This window comes from Pimephales promelas, chromosome 1, assembly GCF_988280905.1.
Source record: "Pimephales promelas chromosome 1, fPimPro1.hap1.1, whole genome shotgun sequence".
Taxonomy (NCBI): domain Eukaryota; kingdom Metazoa; phylum Chordata; class Actinopteri; order Cypriniformes; family Leuciscidae; genus Pimephales; species Pimephales promelas.
Window position 1 is genome coordinate 50,470,905 of NC_142769.1, and position 18,850 is coordinate 50,489,754.

Consider the following 18,850-nt stretch of genomic DNA (forward strand, 5'->3'; position numbering starts at 1 on the left):
CGAAACATTTATAAAATATAATTCTGTTACAATGCACTGAAAGAGATGTTTGAGTCAGTTTGTGTTTCTGTGTTTGTTCTCAGGTTTACCCACATCTACAGTGACTGTGACACCAGCCGGTCCTGTATTCACTGGAGAAACAGTCAATCTGAAGTGTGGGATAAACTCTTATTACAGTAACTGGAGATATGAGTGGTATAAAGACAGTGTAAAGTTACAGACGTATGATCGTTACACTGTAAACAGAGACACTGTCACTATCAGAGGAGCTACTGAGTCTGATCAGGGTCAGTACTGGTGTAAAGGACAGAGAGATGGAAGACCAAACTCATCAACATCAAGATCTGCTGTTTCTCTCTCTGTGAAGGGTGAGTTACACATCATAAACTCTCTCTGATACAGTATATAATCGAGACACTGTTCAGACTGAACTACTGTCTTATTAAATTCAGTAAACAGGGCCAATAATTAACACTCATCATAAGCCAAATGTGAGTAAAAATCAGCGAGTGTGTGAACGGTGTCAGTTGGCCAGTTTCTACACAAAGTGAGCAACAGTGAATGACACTCTGTACAGTTGACGTGTCAGCGCTTCATCATCACGAACGTTTCAGCCTTTCCAATGTAAATATTCAAGAGCTGGAAGTGAAACAGCGAAAGGGAGTTCGTAACTTGTGTGTGTGGTCCGTCCGTGTATCTTTTGGCCATTTGATTTCCTGTTTGGAATGGAATAACGAGAAATGAAAACCAGCTTGTTTATTTGTTTCTTTGAGTTTAAAAAAAAGAAAAAATTGATTTTGGGTTGATTTTTCATTTTTCGTTTGTGGTTTACAAATCGGTTTATGGGTTCGATATTTCATTTACGCTGAAACGCCCCTTTCATCTGATTGGTCAAACCGCTCCGCCTTCAGTACGAGCTTTTCTTTCTGTCCGGCAGAATAAGAGTCACGAGTGCGACATTGACAAATGCACTTTAATAAAATAATGTCTGAAACCACCACTCACTGTTAACTACGCACAATATTTGAAGCAGAAATATGTTGCTGGTCACGTAACTCCATTAATGTGAGCCACATACGCCTACATATGACAGATTATTTTAGCATGATGTATTTCACATTGATAAATACTGTGCAAATAGTTCAGTGTTTTGGATAAAAGGGAAATGGAAATAAAAATAAAAATAAAAGTACAATACTAACGTAACAGTACCATTATAAAATATATCCGTAACATGAGATGTCTGTAGACGACCTTCAGTTACATTAGAAATAGGGGATAACACTGTATAAAAATACTGTATAAAAATCATCATGTCTAAAGTTCCCGCATAAAACATGAAAACCCAACAACCCAATGGGAATATATCCTTGTTGTGTAAAACATCTGTTCATAATCTGTTACACAATTCCAATATGAATAGCACCGGGAGATCATCAACAATCATCAGTCCAGCTAATCTCACAGTGGGATCATATTCAGAATGTCCTTCTCGTAAAACACACAAATGGGCTTCCTTTGTTACATACATTTGTGCATAAATGTTTGCATTCAAGTTTTTCATACAGACAGACAGATTAATAACTAAACTGTGTATCTGATTTGTCATTTTTTTCTGCTTTTCTTCCCGCATGCACATGTTACTTTTGACTATGTTTGTCCTTATTCTCATTTTTAATCAAATTGTACCTTCTGATAGTCATTCTGTGTGTGTAAAGTGATTTAATAATGTCCAAGATTCCTGGTTTTATTTTCAAATTATTTTGGGTTAATCTTAATCCAGAAATGTAGGAATATTTCTCCAATAATTAGGTTAAAAAAACATTTAGCCCAATCAACTGCTAAACTGGGTTGTTTCTAACTCAGCAGTTTTTACCACAGTATATTATTGAACTGTATTATGTTACTTTGGCTCATGACCTCATCACATTGCATGTTTAAGTCAGTAATATTTTTACACTCTTAAATTATGTAAGATTTATAAATATTGCACAAGCTGTAATTCTGTGACATGTAAATAGAAAATAAAAGTATTACGTATTATAGACTCAGTTTACATGTGTGGCATTTTATACCCAGTCTTTTAGTTTATACAAAGTTTATCTGTATATATCTATCAATAAATAAAAAAATGTATGTAATCAATACAAACTTCCAACAAACTAGATATTTCCTTTTTAATACAGTGTTTTTCTCATAAGGAGGTTTTGAGTTTATAAACACTAACATTGATCATGATACTGTGATTCTGTTTTAATCAATATTTACTCATTTGTGTATTAATACAGGAAAACCTGTAGTGAAGGTGAAGCCAGATCAGCCTGTGTTCATAGGAGAGAGAGTCACTCTCATATGTGACATACAGGGAGGAGGAAACATTCAGTGGACATACAGATGGATTAGAGATGGAAACACTGACTATCAATATACAACAACAGCAGATTACCGTTTCACAGCTGATGCGTCTCGCAGGGGTGAATACAGTTGTAGAGGAGTGAGATCAGACTCACACACAGAGAGTGCTGCTGTTACACTGACCGTATCAGGTGAGTCTTCATATTCACATCTGTTTAATCATCATTTAATATCCATATTTCAACACTTATGATCTTCTGTATCAGCCACGTCTGTTCTTATAAGCAATTCACTTTTAGTCATGATTGTCTTCAGATGAAGTGCATGTCATGTTTGTCGTGTGTGTGTGTGTGTGTGTGTGTGTGTGTGTGTGTGTGTGTGTGTGTGTGTGTGTGTGTGTGTGTGTGTTGCACATTTTTATCAGGATACTTTTATAAAATCATGTAAATTGTGATTTCCCAGTGTTAAAGACGTCTCCATCTTTGAGATTTACTTTAGTCACTGTTAGTTTGGTTACAGGAGATATTTAATAATAGAAAAGATGAGATTTGTCCGAGAGAATGACGTGACTTACAGACACTGATGTGAAATGAGTTGATAAAGTCTTCAGATATTCTGATGAAGTTGATTCAGTCTCAGTATCTCCTCATATGAGCTTTAGTTGGAGATCTTCATCTCTCCTTCAGGAGCTTCATTCTGCTTTCTGTGGCGAGTCAGAGCCTCAAAACAACTGACATGATAAAACTAATGACAGAACAGCAACAAAACACAACTAATACTATGAAATATGAGACAAAATCATCATGACTAATCATTTTAGTCTGCCTGAATCAGCTTCAACATCAATATTAGAATATAATATTAGAGATGATTCCTCCTGATGTCAGTAATATGTAAATATCAGCGGAGTGAAACTTGATCACTTCTAGTGTGAAACGGCGGCGGGACGTCAAGAATAATCCTGTGTTCAGAAGATACATGAAGGACACATGGAGTCCCGTCTCAAACAATATTAAAGATGTGGGGACAGAAGGCTTTACTTTCATTGTTTTCCTCAATTTACTTTTAAGACTAAACTTCATTTACATGTAGAGCTGGAGGAAGAATGTAATACAGTATATAATGTTTGAGCAGAGATTATTCTGGGTTTATTCTGACTCTGATGAACACAGGAGCTTTAATGCACTTTGTCACTGTTGCTGCAATAACACTTCATCATTGAGATCTTCAACATCCTCGAAACATTTATAAAATATAATTCTGTTACAATGCACTGAAAGAGATGTTTGAGTCAGTTTGTGTTTCTGTGTTTCTTCTCAGGTTTACCCACATCTACAGTGACTGTGACACCAGCCGGTCCTGTATTCACTGGAGAAACAGTCAATCTGAAGTGTGGGATAAACTCTTATTACAGTAACTGGAGATATGAGTGGTATAAAGACAGTGTAAAGTTACAGACGTCTGATCGTTACACTGTAAACAGAGACACTGTCACTATCAGAGGAGCTACTGAGTCTGATCAGGGTCAGTACTGGTGTAAAGGACAGAGATATGGAAGACCAAACTCATCAACATCAAGATCTGCTGTTTCTCTCTCTGTGAAGGGTGAGTTCAACATCATAAACTCTCTCTGATACAGTATATAATCGAGACACTGTTCAGACTGAACTACTGTCTTATTAAATTCAGTAAACAGGGCCAATAATTAACACTCATCATAAGCCAAATGTGAGTAAAAATCAATGACTGTTATAATCGGTGTCAGTCGGCCAGTTTCTACACAAAGTGATCAACAGTGAATGACACTCTGTACAGTTGACGTGTCAGCGCTTCATCATCACGAACGTTTCAGCCTTTCCAATGTAAATATTCAAGAGCTGGAAGTGAAACAGCGAAAGGGAATTCGTAACTTGTGTGTGTGGTCCGTCCGTGTATCTTTTGGCCATTTGATTTCCTGTTTGGAATGGAATAACGAGAAATGAAAACCAGCTTGTTTATTTGTTTCTTTGAGTTTAAAAAAAAGAAAAAATTGATTTTGGGTTGATTTTTCATTTTTCGTTTGTGGTTTACAAATCGGTTTATGGGTTCGATATTTCATTTACGCTGAAACGCCCCTTTCATCTGATTGGTCAAACCGCTCCGCCTTCAGTACGAGCTTTTCTTTCTGTCCGGCAGAATAAGAGTCACGAGTGCGACATTGACAAATGCACTTTAATAAAATAATGTCTGAAACCACCACTCACTGTTAACTACGCACAATATTTGAAGCAGAAATATGTTGCTGGTCACGTAACTCCATTAATGTGAGCCACATACGCCTACATATGACAGATTATTTTAGCATGATGTATTTCGCATTGATAAATACTGTGTTAGTTCAGTGTTTTGGATAAAAGGGAAGTGGAAATAAAAATACAATACTAAACGTAACAGTACAATTATAAAATATGTCCGTATCATGAGATGTCTGTAGACGACCTTCGGTTACATTAGAAATAGGGGATAACACTGTATAAAAATACTGTATAAAAATCATTATGTCTAAAGTTCCCACATAAAACATGAAAACCCAACAACCCAGTGGGAATATATCCTTGTTGTGTAAAACATCTGTTCATAATCTGTTACACAATTCCAATACGAATAGCACCGGGAGATCATCAACAATCATCAGTCCAGCTAATCTCACAGTGGGATCATATTCAGAATGTCCTTCTCGTAAAACACACAAATGGGCTTCCTTTGTTACATACATTTGTGCATAAATGTTTGCATTCAAGTTTTTCATACAGACAGACAGATTAATAACTAAACTGTGTATCTGATTTGTCATTTTTTTCTGCTTTTCTTCCCGCATGCACACTTGTTCACAGAGTAAAACGCAACAACGTATCTGGTTTGCAACACACACACACACAGCTACAGCTGTGCTCACTCAAGGTGATTTTATTCATTAAACAACCAATCACAAATGTTCACACCTCCATTACTCATCACGTGCAATTTCATTCATTATACATAAACAATCAATAGTAAAGAAAAGAAAAATAAATAAATAAATAATGCATATTGAGAGCACACAGTTAACACCCCCACTTGCTCTCACATTGTTAACATTGAATGCATCATTTTCCAAAAATGAATTCATCAAACTTCATCATCTTGCACCTGGTTACAGGCTTTGTCAACACATCTGCTACCATCTCATTAGTGAGACAATACACTAATGCAATGTCACCATTATTTACAGAAGACCTAATAAAATGGTACTTGACGTCTACATGTTTGCATCTTTGCCTGCTCACAGGATTTTTTGCTAAGGCGATTGTACCTTGGTTATCCTCATAGATTTCAGGTTGCGAGTACTGACATTTATCAAGATCTTTCAACAGTTGTTTAAGATAGAGACATTCCTGTATGGTTGTGGCTAGGGCTATATACTCTGCCTCACAGGTGGACAGTGCGACAGTTGGCTGTTTCTTTGTTTTCCATGAAATCAAAGCACCACCTTTAGTCAAACTTACACAATAGCCAGTTGTACTACGTCTGTCATTACTAGCTGCCCAGTCTGCATCACTGTATGCTCTTATTCCCAGTGTCTCATTACATTTTCTGTAACACAGTTCTTTGTCAATTGTGCCTTTAAGATACCTTAGTACCTGTTTAACTGTGGACCATTGTTCAACAGTTGGTTCTGTGAAATATTGTGACAGTTTGCTTACAACAAAACTTAGATCAACTCTAGTACAGATGGTCAAATAGATGAGGCTTCCCACTGCCTCTCTATATTTTTTCACATCAATCTTTTCAGCATCATTGTTATAGTCAAGTTTTTGTTCACAAGGTCTAGGTTTGCAATCCTGCATGTTAAACCTTTGCAATATTTTTGTCACATATTTTGCTTGTGACATTCTCACACAGCTGTCACTCTGGTCAAAATCAACACCTAAAAAATGCCTCAATTTGCCCAAGTCTTTCATTTGGAATCTTTCGGTAAGCATGTCCTTCACACGTCTCAGAACATTTTCATCACTTGCCACAATCAACAAATCGTCAACCCATATTACAATGATCACTTTTTCTTTAGCAGTTTCCCATGTATACACACAATTGTCAGCTTGATTTTGCACAAAGTGGTTACTGGTCAAGTAGTCATGTAGTACCTTGTTCCAGTTTCTGCCCGACTGCTTTAACCCATACAATGACCTCTCCAATCTACAAACCAATTTTTCATTTGTGTCAGATTTTACTTCATAACCTTCTGGTTGTTCTATGTAAATTTCATGATCTATTGGTGCGTTCAGATAGGCAGTTTTTACATCCATATGGTGCAGAATCAAGTTTTCCTGTACTGCTTTTTGTATTATCACTCGGATACTAGTCAAGTTAGCTGTAGGGGAAAAAGTCTCTTCATAATCAACACCTCTCTTCTGACTGTATCCCTTGGCTACATAACGTGCTTTGCACTTTTCAGATCCATCTATGTTATTCTTAATCGCATAAACCCATCTGCCCCCCACTACTTTCTTTCCCTCGGGCAAACTACTTAGGGTAAATGTGTGATTTTCTCTAAGTGATTGAATCTCCTCATCCATTGCAGTGACCCACTCATTTGATCTGTCTGAGTTTAGAGCTTCTGTAAAAGTTACAGGTATATTACATGTCACTCTATAACAGTAATCTACGTTGATCTGCACCTGATCAGTTTCCTCATCAGATGCCTGTTGAGAAACATAGTCACGTAAATAGCTTGGCTTCTTCCTCACTCTAGAAGGGTATCTTGAAGGCTCAGGAATAGCTTCAACTGATTGGGTCTGAGGACTACTCCGCTCCTCCTCTTTGACTGAAACCTGGTCATTTGCTAGACTTGAATTTACATCCTGCCTAGTTCTCTGCTTCAAAACATCATCATCATCATCATCATCATCAATGGTAGTCTGAGTCTGTTGTTCAACACAGGTCTTAGAAAGAAACTTAACTAACCTGTGCTTTTGTACTTTCCTGCTCTCAGGGAAATAGACAATGTATGCTGGACTGCTTTTATCATAACCAATAAACACACCCTTTTGACTTCTTGGATCTAGCTTTCTTTTGTCTTGCTCATAAGCGAAACACTCTGAACCAAACTTTTGCATCTTAGCAAGATTGGGTCGTCTCCCTGTTAGCATCTGAACTGGTGTAAGTTTGGTGCGGTTGTTAAAGCACCTGTTCCTGATTATGGCTGCGGTCTGCACTGCAAAAGGCCATACATTTTTAGGTAACTCACTCTCTATCAGCATACATCGTGCCATGTCAAAAAGTGTACGCCAATTTCGCTCTGCTGTACCATTTTGGTGGGGAGAATATGGTGCAGAAGTCTCGTGTCTTACACCATTCTTAACCAGCAGAGTTTTGAATTGCTTTGCAATAAACTCAGTGCCGTTATCAGATCGAAGACGTTGAATTTTACCATATGGTGCCATATCAGCAAGAAACCTTTCCGTTGCTTGTAGTGTGTCACTTTTACTTTTAAGACTATATACAAACACGGCACTAGTATAATCATCAGTAAATGACAAAACATATTTATATCCCTCTCTGGACTCTGGGTTAATTGGACCGGCCAAATCTGCGTGCACTAGCTCTAGAGGCTTATTAGCTCTTACATCAGGCTTTCTGTTTCTGGACTGTGTAAACTTGCCTCGGGTACACACTTCACAAGTTATAGGTTTGTTTGATGAACCTTCAATTTTCATACCATCAACAACACCTTCTAATCTTTGCACATCATCAAAATTACAGTGTCCCAGTATCTCATGCCATGTTTTTAAATCATAACATCCATTCATTTGGTCATCACATCCATCAGATACAGTCTGCAAATAATATAATCTCTCATGTAAATGAATGGGAAATTTTGTACCGTCATTGTGCACCAGAATATCTTCACCTTTCCTGAACGTCACGCTTGCTCCACTGGAAGCCGCTGCTTGCACTGAAAATATGTCCTGTGGGTATGAGGGAATGTACAGCGCACGTCTCAGCGTTGTCTTTAGGTGGCGTCCACGATTGTCCACCAAGAATACCTCAGCGTCACCTCTGCGCTCTGCTACTCCCTTACACCTTGTGCCATCAGCTAGCTCCATGTAATGAGTCGCTGCCTGGAACTCATCATCAAACTTTTTGAACTTGGAGATGTCGGTGACGATATGCGAGGTTGCCCCGCAGTCGACCATCAAGCCCCTCACGTCGACACCCTTGTTGTTTGGCTGGAATCCTGCCTCTCCATCGGTCACCCTGAAAACATACTCATCAGTGGCTTCCTCGGTAGCCCTCCATGTCGCGTCATGGCGCCGTCTCCTCCTGCAGTTTACGTCGCGATGAGTATTACTCTTACAGTGGCTGCACCACAGTTTGCGCCGGCAAGCGCGGGCAATGTGTCCCTTCAGACCGCATCTGTAGCACATCACATCCGCTGCAGCCCGTTCAGTTGAGCCAGCACTGGTGGGTCTCGCAGGCCACTGTTTTGTCTGCACAGTCATCACATTATCCTCCAACTGGAGCACGCATCTTTTCGATGTCCTCGTAGCTCCGAAGCTTTGTTTTAAATTCAGCAAACGTAATCTTGTCATCCGATTGCGTTATGTGGATGGCAAACTGTTTGAAAGTCTCAGGAAGCCCCTTTAGAACCATAGCCACCAGCAGCCCGTCACTCAAAGTCTCTCCAGCATTTTGTAAAGCCGTGATAGCAGTTTCAGCACGGATAACATATTCAGTCACACTCTCGCTGCTTGATTTTTGAAGCGAGGTTATCTCAGTATACAGGCTTATTACTCGTGGCTTTCCTTTACCTGCGTAGTAGTCTCTCAAAATCTTTAGCGCTGCGCGCCCATCGTCGGCTGCTTCTCGCATTACAAGCGACAAACTTTTATCGTCCAAGAACTGGATTAATTCTGCATATGCCTCGGCATTTGAAGCAGCTTCTTCCAGTGTCTCCACACCTGCTGATTCTGTAGTAATTATCTCTTTCAGGCCTTGCAACCGGAGGTGGCCCAAAAACTTAACTTCCCAAAGTTCATAATTCTTTTCATCTCCGTCGAACAGTAGCCGCGACCAGCGACCGCTATGTTCCGTTTTTCTGGCGTTAGGCCTACTCATGGCTCTACTAAAACAATCGCTTGACTTCCTGACAGACTGGGCCCATAACCTGTTCACAGAGTAAAACGCAACAACGTATCTGGTTTGCAACACACACAGCTACAGCTGTGCTCACTCAAGGTGATTTTATTCATTAAACAACCAATCACAAATGTTCACACCTCCATTACTCATCACGTGCAATTTCATTCATTATACGTAAACAATCAATAGTAAAGAAAAGAAAAATAAATAAATAAATAAATAATGCATATTGAGAGCACACAGTTAACAACACTGGTTACTTTTGACTATGTTTGTCCTTATTCTCATTTTTAATCAAATTGTACCTTCTGATAGTCATTCTGTGTGTGTAAAGTGATTTAATAATGTCCAAGATTCCTGGTTTTATTTTCAAATTATTTTGGGTTAATCTTAATCCAGAAATGTAGGAATTTTACTCCAATAATTAGGTTAAAAAAACATTTAGCCCAATCAACTGCTAAACTGGGTTGTTTCTGAATCAGCAGTTTTTACCACAGTATATTATTGAACTGTATTATGCTACATTGGCTCATGACCTCATCACATTGCATGTTTAAGTCAGTAAAATTTTTATACTCTTAAATTATGTAAGATTTATAAATATTGCACAAGCTGTAATTCTGTGACATGCAAATAGAAGTATAAGTAATATGTATTATAGACTCGGTTTACATGTGTGGTATTCTATACCCAGTCTTTTAGTTTATACAAAGTTTATCTGTATATAGTCTATCAATAAATAAAAAAATGTATGTAATCAATACAAACTTCCAACAAACTAGATATTTCATTTTTAACACAGTCTTTGTCTCATAAGGAGGTTTTGAGTTTATAAACACTAACATTGATCATGATACTGTGATTCAGTTTTAATCAATATTTACTCATATCTGTATTAATACAGGAAAACCTGTAGTGACGGTGAAGCCAGATCAGCGTGTGTTCAGAGGAGAGAGAGTCACTCTCACATGTGTCATACAGGGAGGAGGAAACATTCAGTGGAGATACAGCTGGATTAAAGATGGAAACACTGGCTATCCAAATACAACAACAACAGCAGATTACAGTTTCACAGCTGATGCGTCTCTCAGTGGTGAATACAGATGTAGAGGAGAGAGATCAGACTCATACACAGAGAGTGCTGCTGTTACACTGACTGTATCAGGTGAGTCTTCATATTCACATCTGTTTAATCATCATTTAATATCCATATTTCAACACTTATGATCTTCTGTATCAGCCACGTCTGTTCTTATAAGCAATTCACTTTTAGTCATGATTGTCTTCAGATGAAGTGCATGACATGTTTGTCGTGTGTGTGTGTGTGTGTGTGAGTGTGTGTTGCACATTTTTATCAGGATACTTTTATAAAATCATGTAAATTGTGATTTTCCAGTGTTAAAGACGTCTCCATCTTTGAGATTTACTTTAGTCACTGTTAGTTTGGTTACAGGAGATATTTAATAATAGAAAAGATGAGATTTGTCCGAGAGAATGACGTGACTTACAGACACTGATGTGAAATGAGTTGATGAAGTCTTCAGATATTCTGATGAAGTTGATTCAGTCTCAGTATCTCCTCATATGAGCTTTAGTTGGAGATCTTCATCTCTCCTTCAGGAGCTTCATTCTGCTTTCTGTGGCGAGTCAGAGCCTCAAAACAACTGACATGACCAAACTAATGACAGAACAGCAACAAAACACAACTAATACTATGAAATATGAGACAAAATCATCATGACTCATCATGTTAGTCTGCCCGAATCAGCTTCCACCTCAATATTAGAATATAATGTAAATATCAGCGGAGTGAAACTCGATCACTTCTAGTGTGAAACGGCAGCGGGACGTGAAGAATAATCCTGTGTTCAGAAGATACATGAAGGACACATGGAGTCCCGTCTCAAACAATATCAATGATGTGGGAACGGAAGGCTTTACTTTCATTGTTATCTTCAATTTACTTTTAAGACTAAACTTCATTTACATGTAGAGCTGGAGGAAGAATGTAATACAGTATATAATGTTTGAGCAGAGATTATTCTGGGTTTATTCTGACTCTGATGAACGCAGGAGCTTTAATGCACTTTTGTCACTTGTACGAAAGCCTGTCTTGGAAATAGAAGTCGTTGCTACACGGACTGGTTATAGTGGTACACACAGGAAGACTGCATTGGGAATGTTCACCTCAGCACGCTTATTCATGTTTGTTTAATGCGTTTATGACTTGATACCATTAATACAGACTTCATTGCCAATGAATAACTAATCCAGATGACTATACAATAAAACATCTCTGTGAAGAATCTTCTCTCCGCTCCCTGATTCTCTGACCGGGATTCCCGTCCATATTTGGCCGCCTCAATCAGCATATAATTATAGTAGTTGTGCGCTTCAGCTACAGTCACTGTTGTTGCAAAAACACTTCATCATTGAGATCTTCAACTTCCTCAAAACATTTATAAAATATAATTCTGTTACAATGCACTGAAAGAGATGTTTGAGTCAGTTTGTGTTTCTGTGTTTCTTCTCAGGTTTACCCACATCTACAGTGACTGTGACACCAGCCGGTCCTGTATTCACTGGAGAAACAGTCAATCTGAAGTGTGTGATAAAACCTTATCACAGTAACTGGACATATGAGTGGTATAAAGACAGTGTAATATTACAGAAGTCTGATCGTTACACTGTAAACAGAGACACTCTTACTATCAGTGGAGCTACTGGGTCTGATCAGGGTCAGTACTGGTGTAAAGGACAGATATATGGAGAACCAGACTCATCAACATCAAGCTCTGCTGTTTCTCTCTCTGTGAAGGGTGAGTTCAACATCATTGTCCTCCAAGTTTTTTAATAAACATAAAACATTTCTATATGTATTTTTATTTATTTATTTATTGCTGCTTGCACTTTCTGAGAATTTGTGACTCTTTATACAAATGCAGCTTTGGTTTTCAGAAGTTTCATCGTTTTGTATCTGATTATGATTTACAGTTCATGAAACTTTAGATTTAAGAAGTATTTTATCTGACACTCACTCCAAAGTTTCAACATTAGCTCACCTGAGAATGAAAATTGTCATCATTTAATCTCACACACCCTCTCATTAGAACAAAACTGAACCATTTTATTTATGTAGTTGGAGACAAACACTGAATGATTTGTGTAACACATGTGAACTCTGACTCTGGAGGATCTGAATCTGTTGTTGTTCTCCTGCAGATCTACAGCCGAAGCCTGAACTCACATCAGATCCTGCAGGAGCTGCACTGACTGGAAACACAGTGACTTTGACCTGTCGCATGAATCTAACCAGAGACTGGGACTCTTACTGGTACAAACACACACTGAACCCCGAGACAGAGAAGAAGAAAACACACTCCTACAGCCTGAAGATTGATTCAGTGTCTGATGGAGGCCAGTACTGGTGTAGAGCTGGAAGAGGGAAACCAGTCTATTACACACAATACAGTGATGCACTGTGGGTAAATGTTACAGGTGAGAGAGACTGTAGTGTGTGATGCAACAAATACAGATCAGAGACAATATCTACACAACTTCTGAAACTATAAATGCAATAATCTGTGTTTGTACAGTGAGTCCTAAAGCTGTGGTGACGGTACGACCTGATGAACGAGTGTTTAGAGGAGAAACAGTCACTCTCAGATGTGATATAAAGTGGGCAGGAGACACTGAGTGGACATACAGATGGGAAATAGAGGGAACCAACAACTGGGATATAAACTCTGCCAGTCGATGTACAGAACAACACTGCTGCACTGGAGCTGATAAACAGACACACAGAAATGCTGTCAGTCGGTGCTCAACACAAGAGTTGATCATCAGCAGTGTCGATCTCTTTCACAGCGGTAAATACAGTTGTAGAGGAGAGAGATCATCAGACTCACAGAGATCACAAATCAGTGATGCTGTTACACTGACTGTCTCAGGTGAGTGTGTGTGTGTGTGTGTGTGTGTGTGTGTTGTGATCAGTTCCTCTACGGCTCTGTAACTCGTGATGTTTTGTTCAGCTGAAGCTCAGGCATCACTGCGAGTGTCTCCACAGCCGTGGCTGACTGAAGGAGAATCAGTGACTCTGATCTGTGAGGTTTCAGGCTCCTCTACAGGCTGGACGTTCAGCTGGTTCAGAGATCATGATCATCTGTCAGACAGCAGCAGAGGAGCTGGAGGATCTTACACTCTCAGTCCTGCTGCTCTACAGCACACAGGAGTTTATACGTGCAGAGCAGAGAGAGGACGACCAGCCTATTACACACACAACAGCAGCTCACACACACTGTGGCTCACTGGTGAGGGTTTCTGCTTGTGCTCATCCGCATCTGTGTTTCACTGCAGTCTCTGTGCTGTCAGTTCTGATGGAGATTTTCCTCTTTTCAGGAGTTTCTGCTTCAGTGTCTCTGGTCATCGATCCCAGCAGAAGTCAACACTTCTCATCTCAGTCTCTCTCTCTGAGCTGTGTGGATCAGAGTAACTCTGCTGGATGGACAGTGAGAAGATACACAGACACACACACACAAACCTGTGCCAAACAAACAGGATCTGGATGTGTAATCGACTCTCTCAGCACATCTGACTCTGGAGTGTACTGGTGTGAGTCTGAATCTGGAGAGAAACGCCGTCCTCGAAACATCACTGTACACGGTGAGTCCGGTTTAATCAACATCCTTTTACTCATGAGATCGGGTTTGTAGATTTGAATAGGGTTGGGTATCGAGAATCGAGTATCGATTGGAACCGAGGCTAACTTTTCGTTTTTCCCGGAATCGTTCAAAAGTAAAAATTTCGATTCCTAGTTTCGATATTCACAGTCCGCCGAGCGGAAGAAGAAACCGCTGAACAACACCAACGAAGAAGCGTCTGCCGGAAGTGTTGGCATAACCACGCGAGTCGAACATGAGTACCTTACGTCGGCGATCCAAAGTGTGGCTTCACTTTTCTAAAAATAATGAAATCTCGGCAAAATGCAAAATTTGTGACAAAAGGAGTATTTTTACAGAAGGAGTATTTCCTTCAGAAAGGCCGTTGGTTAGCAAGGTTAGCTAAACTTTTTTGACCCTGCCTCTTAAAAGAATCGGAATCGAGAATCTTTAGGAACCGGAATCGAAACAAGGAATCGGAATCAGAATCGTTCAAATTCAAACGATACCCAACCCTAGATTTGAACATCATGCTTTTCCCCGTTATGGTTGAATCACAGAAGCTACACCAGTTACTTTACCAAGAGATCTCTTATTTATTATTTATACACAAAATTTAAAATTTTTTATTTTATTATTTTGAGAGGAAGGTTACAGGCGAGGTCGTCTTCATTCCAGATTTCTCAGTTCTCCATTTCTCTGTTCTTTCTCCCCATCTCTCAACCCATTATGCCTTTATGTGTTTCTCTGGGGTTACACAATAATGATTGAGCTTATATTCACAACTGAGGGACTCACAACTTCCTCGTAAGGCAGCAAAACATGTTGCTTATGTTTAAAATGTAACGTATACCTCATGCTTACACACGGTACGATCCAATTTCCATATTAAGAAACGGTCCATCGGTGTGTACATGTGTGGTACATTTGCATCAGTTGAAAATCATTCATTTCCTTATAAAGAAAAGGCCAACTGAACACAGTTGAAGTACATCATCAGTGGAAAACCTTTGCTCACTGAACATACTGTATGTTGTTTACCAAAATATATCTCATCCCAAATCTCTTCTTAGCTTACAGCAAACAATCTCTGACTTCACAAAATACATTATGAGATTAATAAAGATATATAAAACTAGAAAAAAACAATACATTTTTATTCTTCATTAATATAAAAAGCTCAGGAAGGAAGTACGAAGTATAATCAATTCATCATCAATATATGATGTTTTACTAACAAAGTTCGGGAGGAGCATGTTCAGAATTAAACACAGGTGGAGCACATTCAGGTAATCAAGCCTAATTAGACACGAGTGGAGCGCATTCCCAATCAATGAAGTAAGAGTATATATACAGCAAACTTAACTCAGTTCATTGACAGTCTAACAGCATATTGGTTCGACCTTTTTGCTACCATGTCTCAACTCCAGCTTTTCCCATCCGATGATGAATCCAACTTCTCACCGGATCCTCAGCCAGAATCAGCTGACCCAAGGACCACTCCTTCTCCGCCCAACATTTCAACTGATCCCAAGGCTTCTCCACGCGGCCGCCTGCCTACCCGAACAGCTACACGCTCGCCTAGACGCAGAGGCCAGCCCTCGCCTCCACCAGCGAGACATCACAATCCCTCCCCTGCTTCTTCCTATCGCTCGGCAGTCCCAACAATTCCACCAATTGCAAAGTGGACAGTTCTAGGATTGAGGCAAGCGCTGATATATTCGGATGTTCAGTTCTCGCGAAGGATGAACAAAGTGGAACTATATGCCCTCTATGTATCCTTGCAATCAACTAACCTCTCTCCGAAGTCCATGCCGGCCCCGAAAAGGACCAGCAGGCAAAGTAAAGCTCAGGATTCACCTCGCTGGACAACACCACCATCCCAGCGTACTAAATCTAGTTCTCTTCCAGCATCAAACCGCAGCGAAAGGCCTTCAGCAAGCTTGGGCCGCGCCCCAGTTCCTTCTGCCGTCAGACTTGCCAGCAGGCTGCAGCTTTGGCTGAAACCAGGCCCGCCGACCTCCCCTCAGCATATCAGAACATGGCTCCTGCTGTTCCTAATAATCCTTTTTCTTTTCAGTGGCCTCCAGCACCGGTCCCAGATGCTAGCGTGAGGCTGCCTCCGCTAGAAATGGAAGCCCAATCATTTCAACATAGTTTTGCAACAGCTACTAATCCCTCTTCTTTTCAGTGGCCTCCAGCACCTGTCCCAGATGCTAGCGTGAGGCTGCCTCCGCTAGCATTGGAGGCCCAATCATTTCAACCTGCTTTCGCAACAGCTACTAATCCCTCTTCTTTTCAGTGGCCAGCAGCTCCAGTAGCTCAAGCAAGCGTGAGGCTGCCTCCGCTTGCAGCACGAGCCCACTCTTCCCAGTTTCAACCTTCCTTTCCTTCTCATACTTTTAACCCTCTTCCCCAAGCCCCAGAGGCCGATTCAAGCGTGAGGCTGCCTCCGCTGACAATTGCAGCCCCGGCTTTGGTTCCTTTCAGCTCTCTTCTCCAGGCAAAATCTCAGCACTCTCTCTTCACAGCAACCCAGATGCCCGTCCCATCGAACGCCGTTGCTGCGGAGCCACCCCCAGTGTCCCACAACATCCGAGCACAGATCCTGTCAGAAATTCAGGACGCTGTCTCCAGAGGCAGACCAATTCCCAACTCCAGTACCTCACCATTCAGAACTAATATTCCCGTAACCCACCCTCTAAAACAACTCCTCGACGCATCACTGGACACCATCCTCCAAGCAGTTTCTCCCAGGACCCTCCAATCTTATGTGACAGCTTGGAGGTGTTTTAAAGAATTCCACTTCTCATACAACTTGCCATTCCCTGATTTTTCTCTCCTTTCAATCACCTCATTCATCTCCTACCTTAACAGCATTAAGGGCCTTCAAGTTGGATCCATCAAAGGTTACCTGAGCGGCATCCAGTTTTTCCATAAATTGATGTACGGCGCTCCCTCTCCAGAGATAAATAATTCACAGACCTCCCTTCTGGTCAAAGGAATTCAACGATCCCATCCCACCCATCCTGACACCAGACAACCCATAACACTAGATATTCTCACAAAATGTATTCATGCCCTCCGCACAGTCTACCAGCCTCTCGAGACAGCCCGCACACTCGATGCTATGTTTATTCATGCCTTTTTTGGCTTTCTTAGATGCTCGGAACTCGCCATCACTTCCAAATTCGACCCAAGAGTCCACCCCACCATCTCAGACTTAGCAGTACTGGATAGTGAAACCATCTCATACTTAATTAAGCAAAGCAAGACAGACCAATCCAAAAAAGGCCATTTCATCTACATCTTCAAACTCTCATCGCCAATCCAACCATACCAATCCATTCAGGCATATCTTCAGTGGAGAAGCTCCCAGGCTAAATCCCCTCTTGATCCCCTATTTTTAGATGACTTCAACAAACCTGTGACACGCTTTTGGTTCCAGAAACATCTCAAACTCGTTCTTTAACAGTCAGGCATCCAAGCAAAACATTTCTCCAGTCACTCTTTCCGCATCGGAGCAGCAACCTCAGCAGCCCAAAAAGGCCTCTCCCAGCAGCAGATCCAAGCTCTCGGAAGATGATCCTCAGACGCTTTCCAAAGCTACATCAGGACCAACCGATTCCACATTAAAAAAGCCCACCAAACCCTCATCGAATAAAACCCTCCGGGTCGTCCACCTGGGTGCTCTTCCTTCATCCAGTGATCTAGTTCCCAGCAGACGAAGCAAAAACTCTCCCTGTAGAAGACTTATATTATCTTTTTCTCCGTCCAGCAAGCATTTGCTGTCCAGCGAGCATTGGTCTTCCAGCGGACATTGCATGCATCTATGTTTCCTCTTTTCTGTTCAGCGAGCATTGGTCTCCCAGCGGACATTGCATGCATATGTTTCCTCTTTTCTGTTCAGCGAGCATTGGTCTCCCAGCGGACATTGCATGCATATGTTTCCTCTTTTCTGTTCAGCGAGCATTGGTCTCCCAGCGGACATTGCATGCATCTATGTTTCCTCTTTTCTGTCCAGCGAGCATTGGTCTCCCAGCGGACATTGCATAATCCTGTCCAGCGAGCATTGGTCTCCCAGCGGACATTGCAGGCAGCTGTTTCCTCTTTTCTGTCCAGCGAGCATTGGTCTCCCAGCGGACATTGCTTAATTCTGTCCAGCGAGCATTGGTCTTCCAGCGGACATTGCAGGCATCTATGTTTCCTCTCTTTCTGTCCAGTGAGCATTGGTCTCCAGCGGACATTGCATGCATCTATGTTTCCTCTTTTCTGTCCAGCGAGCATTGGTCTCCCAGCGGACATTGCATGCATCTATGTTTCCTCTTTTCTGTCCAGCGAGCATTGGTCTCCCAGCGGACATTGCATAATCCTGTCCAGCGAGCATTGGTCTCCCAGCGGACATTGCAGGCAGCTGTTTCCTCTTTTCTGTCCAGTGAGCATTGGTCTCCAGCGGACATTGCATGATTCTGTCCAGCGAGCATTGGTTTCCCAGCGGACATTGCAAGCATCTAAGTTTCCTTTTTCTGTCCAGTGAGCATTGGTCTCCCAGCGGACATTGCATGCATCTATGTTTCCTCTTTTTCTGCCAAGCGAGCATTGGTCTCCAAGCGGATATGGCATTCATCTATGTTTCTCTTTTACATCTAACAGGTATCAATTTCCCAGCGGTCCGC

At 40.9% G+C, this 18,850-nt stretch overlaps 1 protein-coding gene across 1 annotated transcript in view; it reads left to right on the forward strand.

The window, feature by feature from the left end:
- LOC120461294 (basement membrane-specific heparan sulfate proteoglycan core protein) overlaps positions 1-18,850 on the forward strand; it is a 182,836-nt gene that overhangs the window by 83,162 nt on the left and 80,824 nt on the right. The window contains exons 11-15 of the mRNA XM_089131319.1: positions 84-368; positions 2,289-2,546; positions 3,676-3,960; positions 10,421-10,681; positions 12,051-12,335. Coding sequence (XP_088987445.1) covers positions 84-368; positions 2,289-2,546; positions 3,676-3,960; positions 10,421-10,681; positions 12,051-12,335 — 1,374 coding nt within the window. The remainder of the gene's footprint in view (positions 1-83; positions 369-2,288; positions 2,547-3,675; positions 3,961-10,420; positions 10,682-12,050; positions 12,336-18,850) is intronic.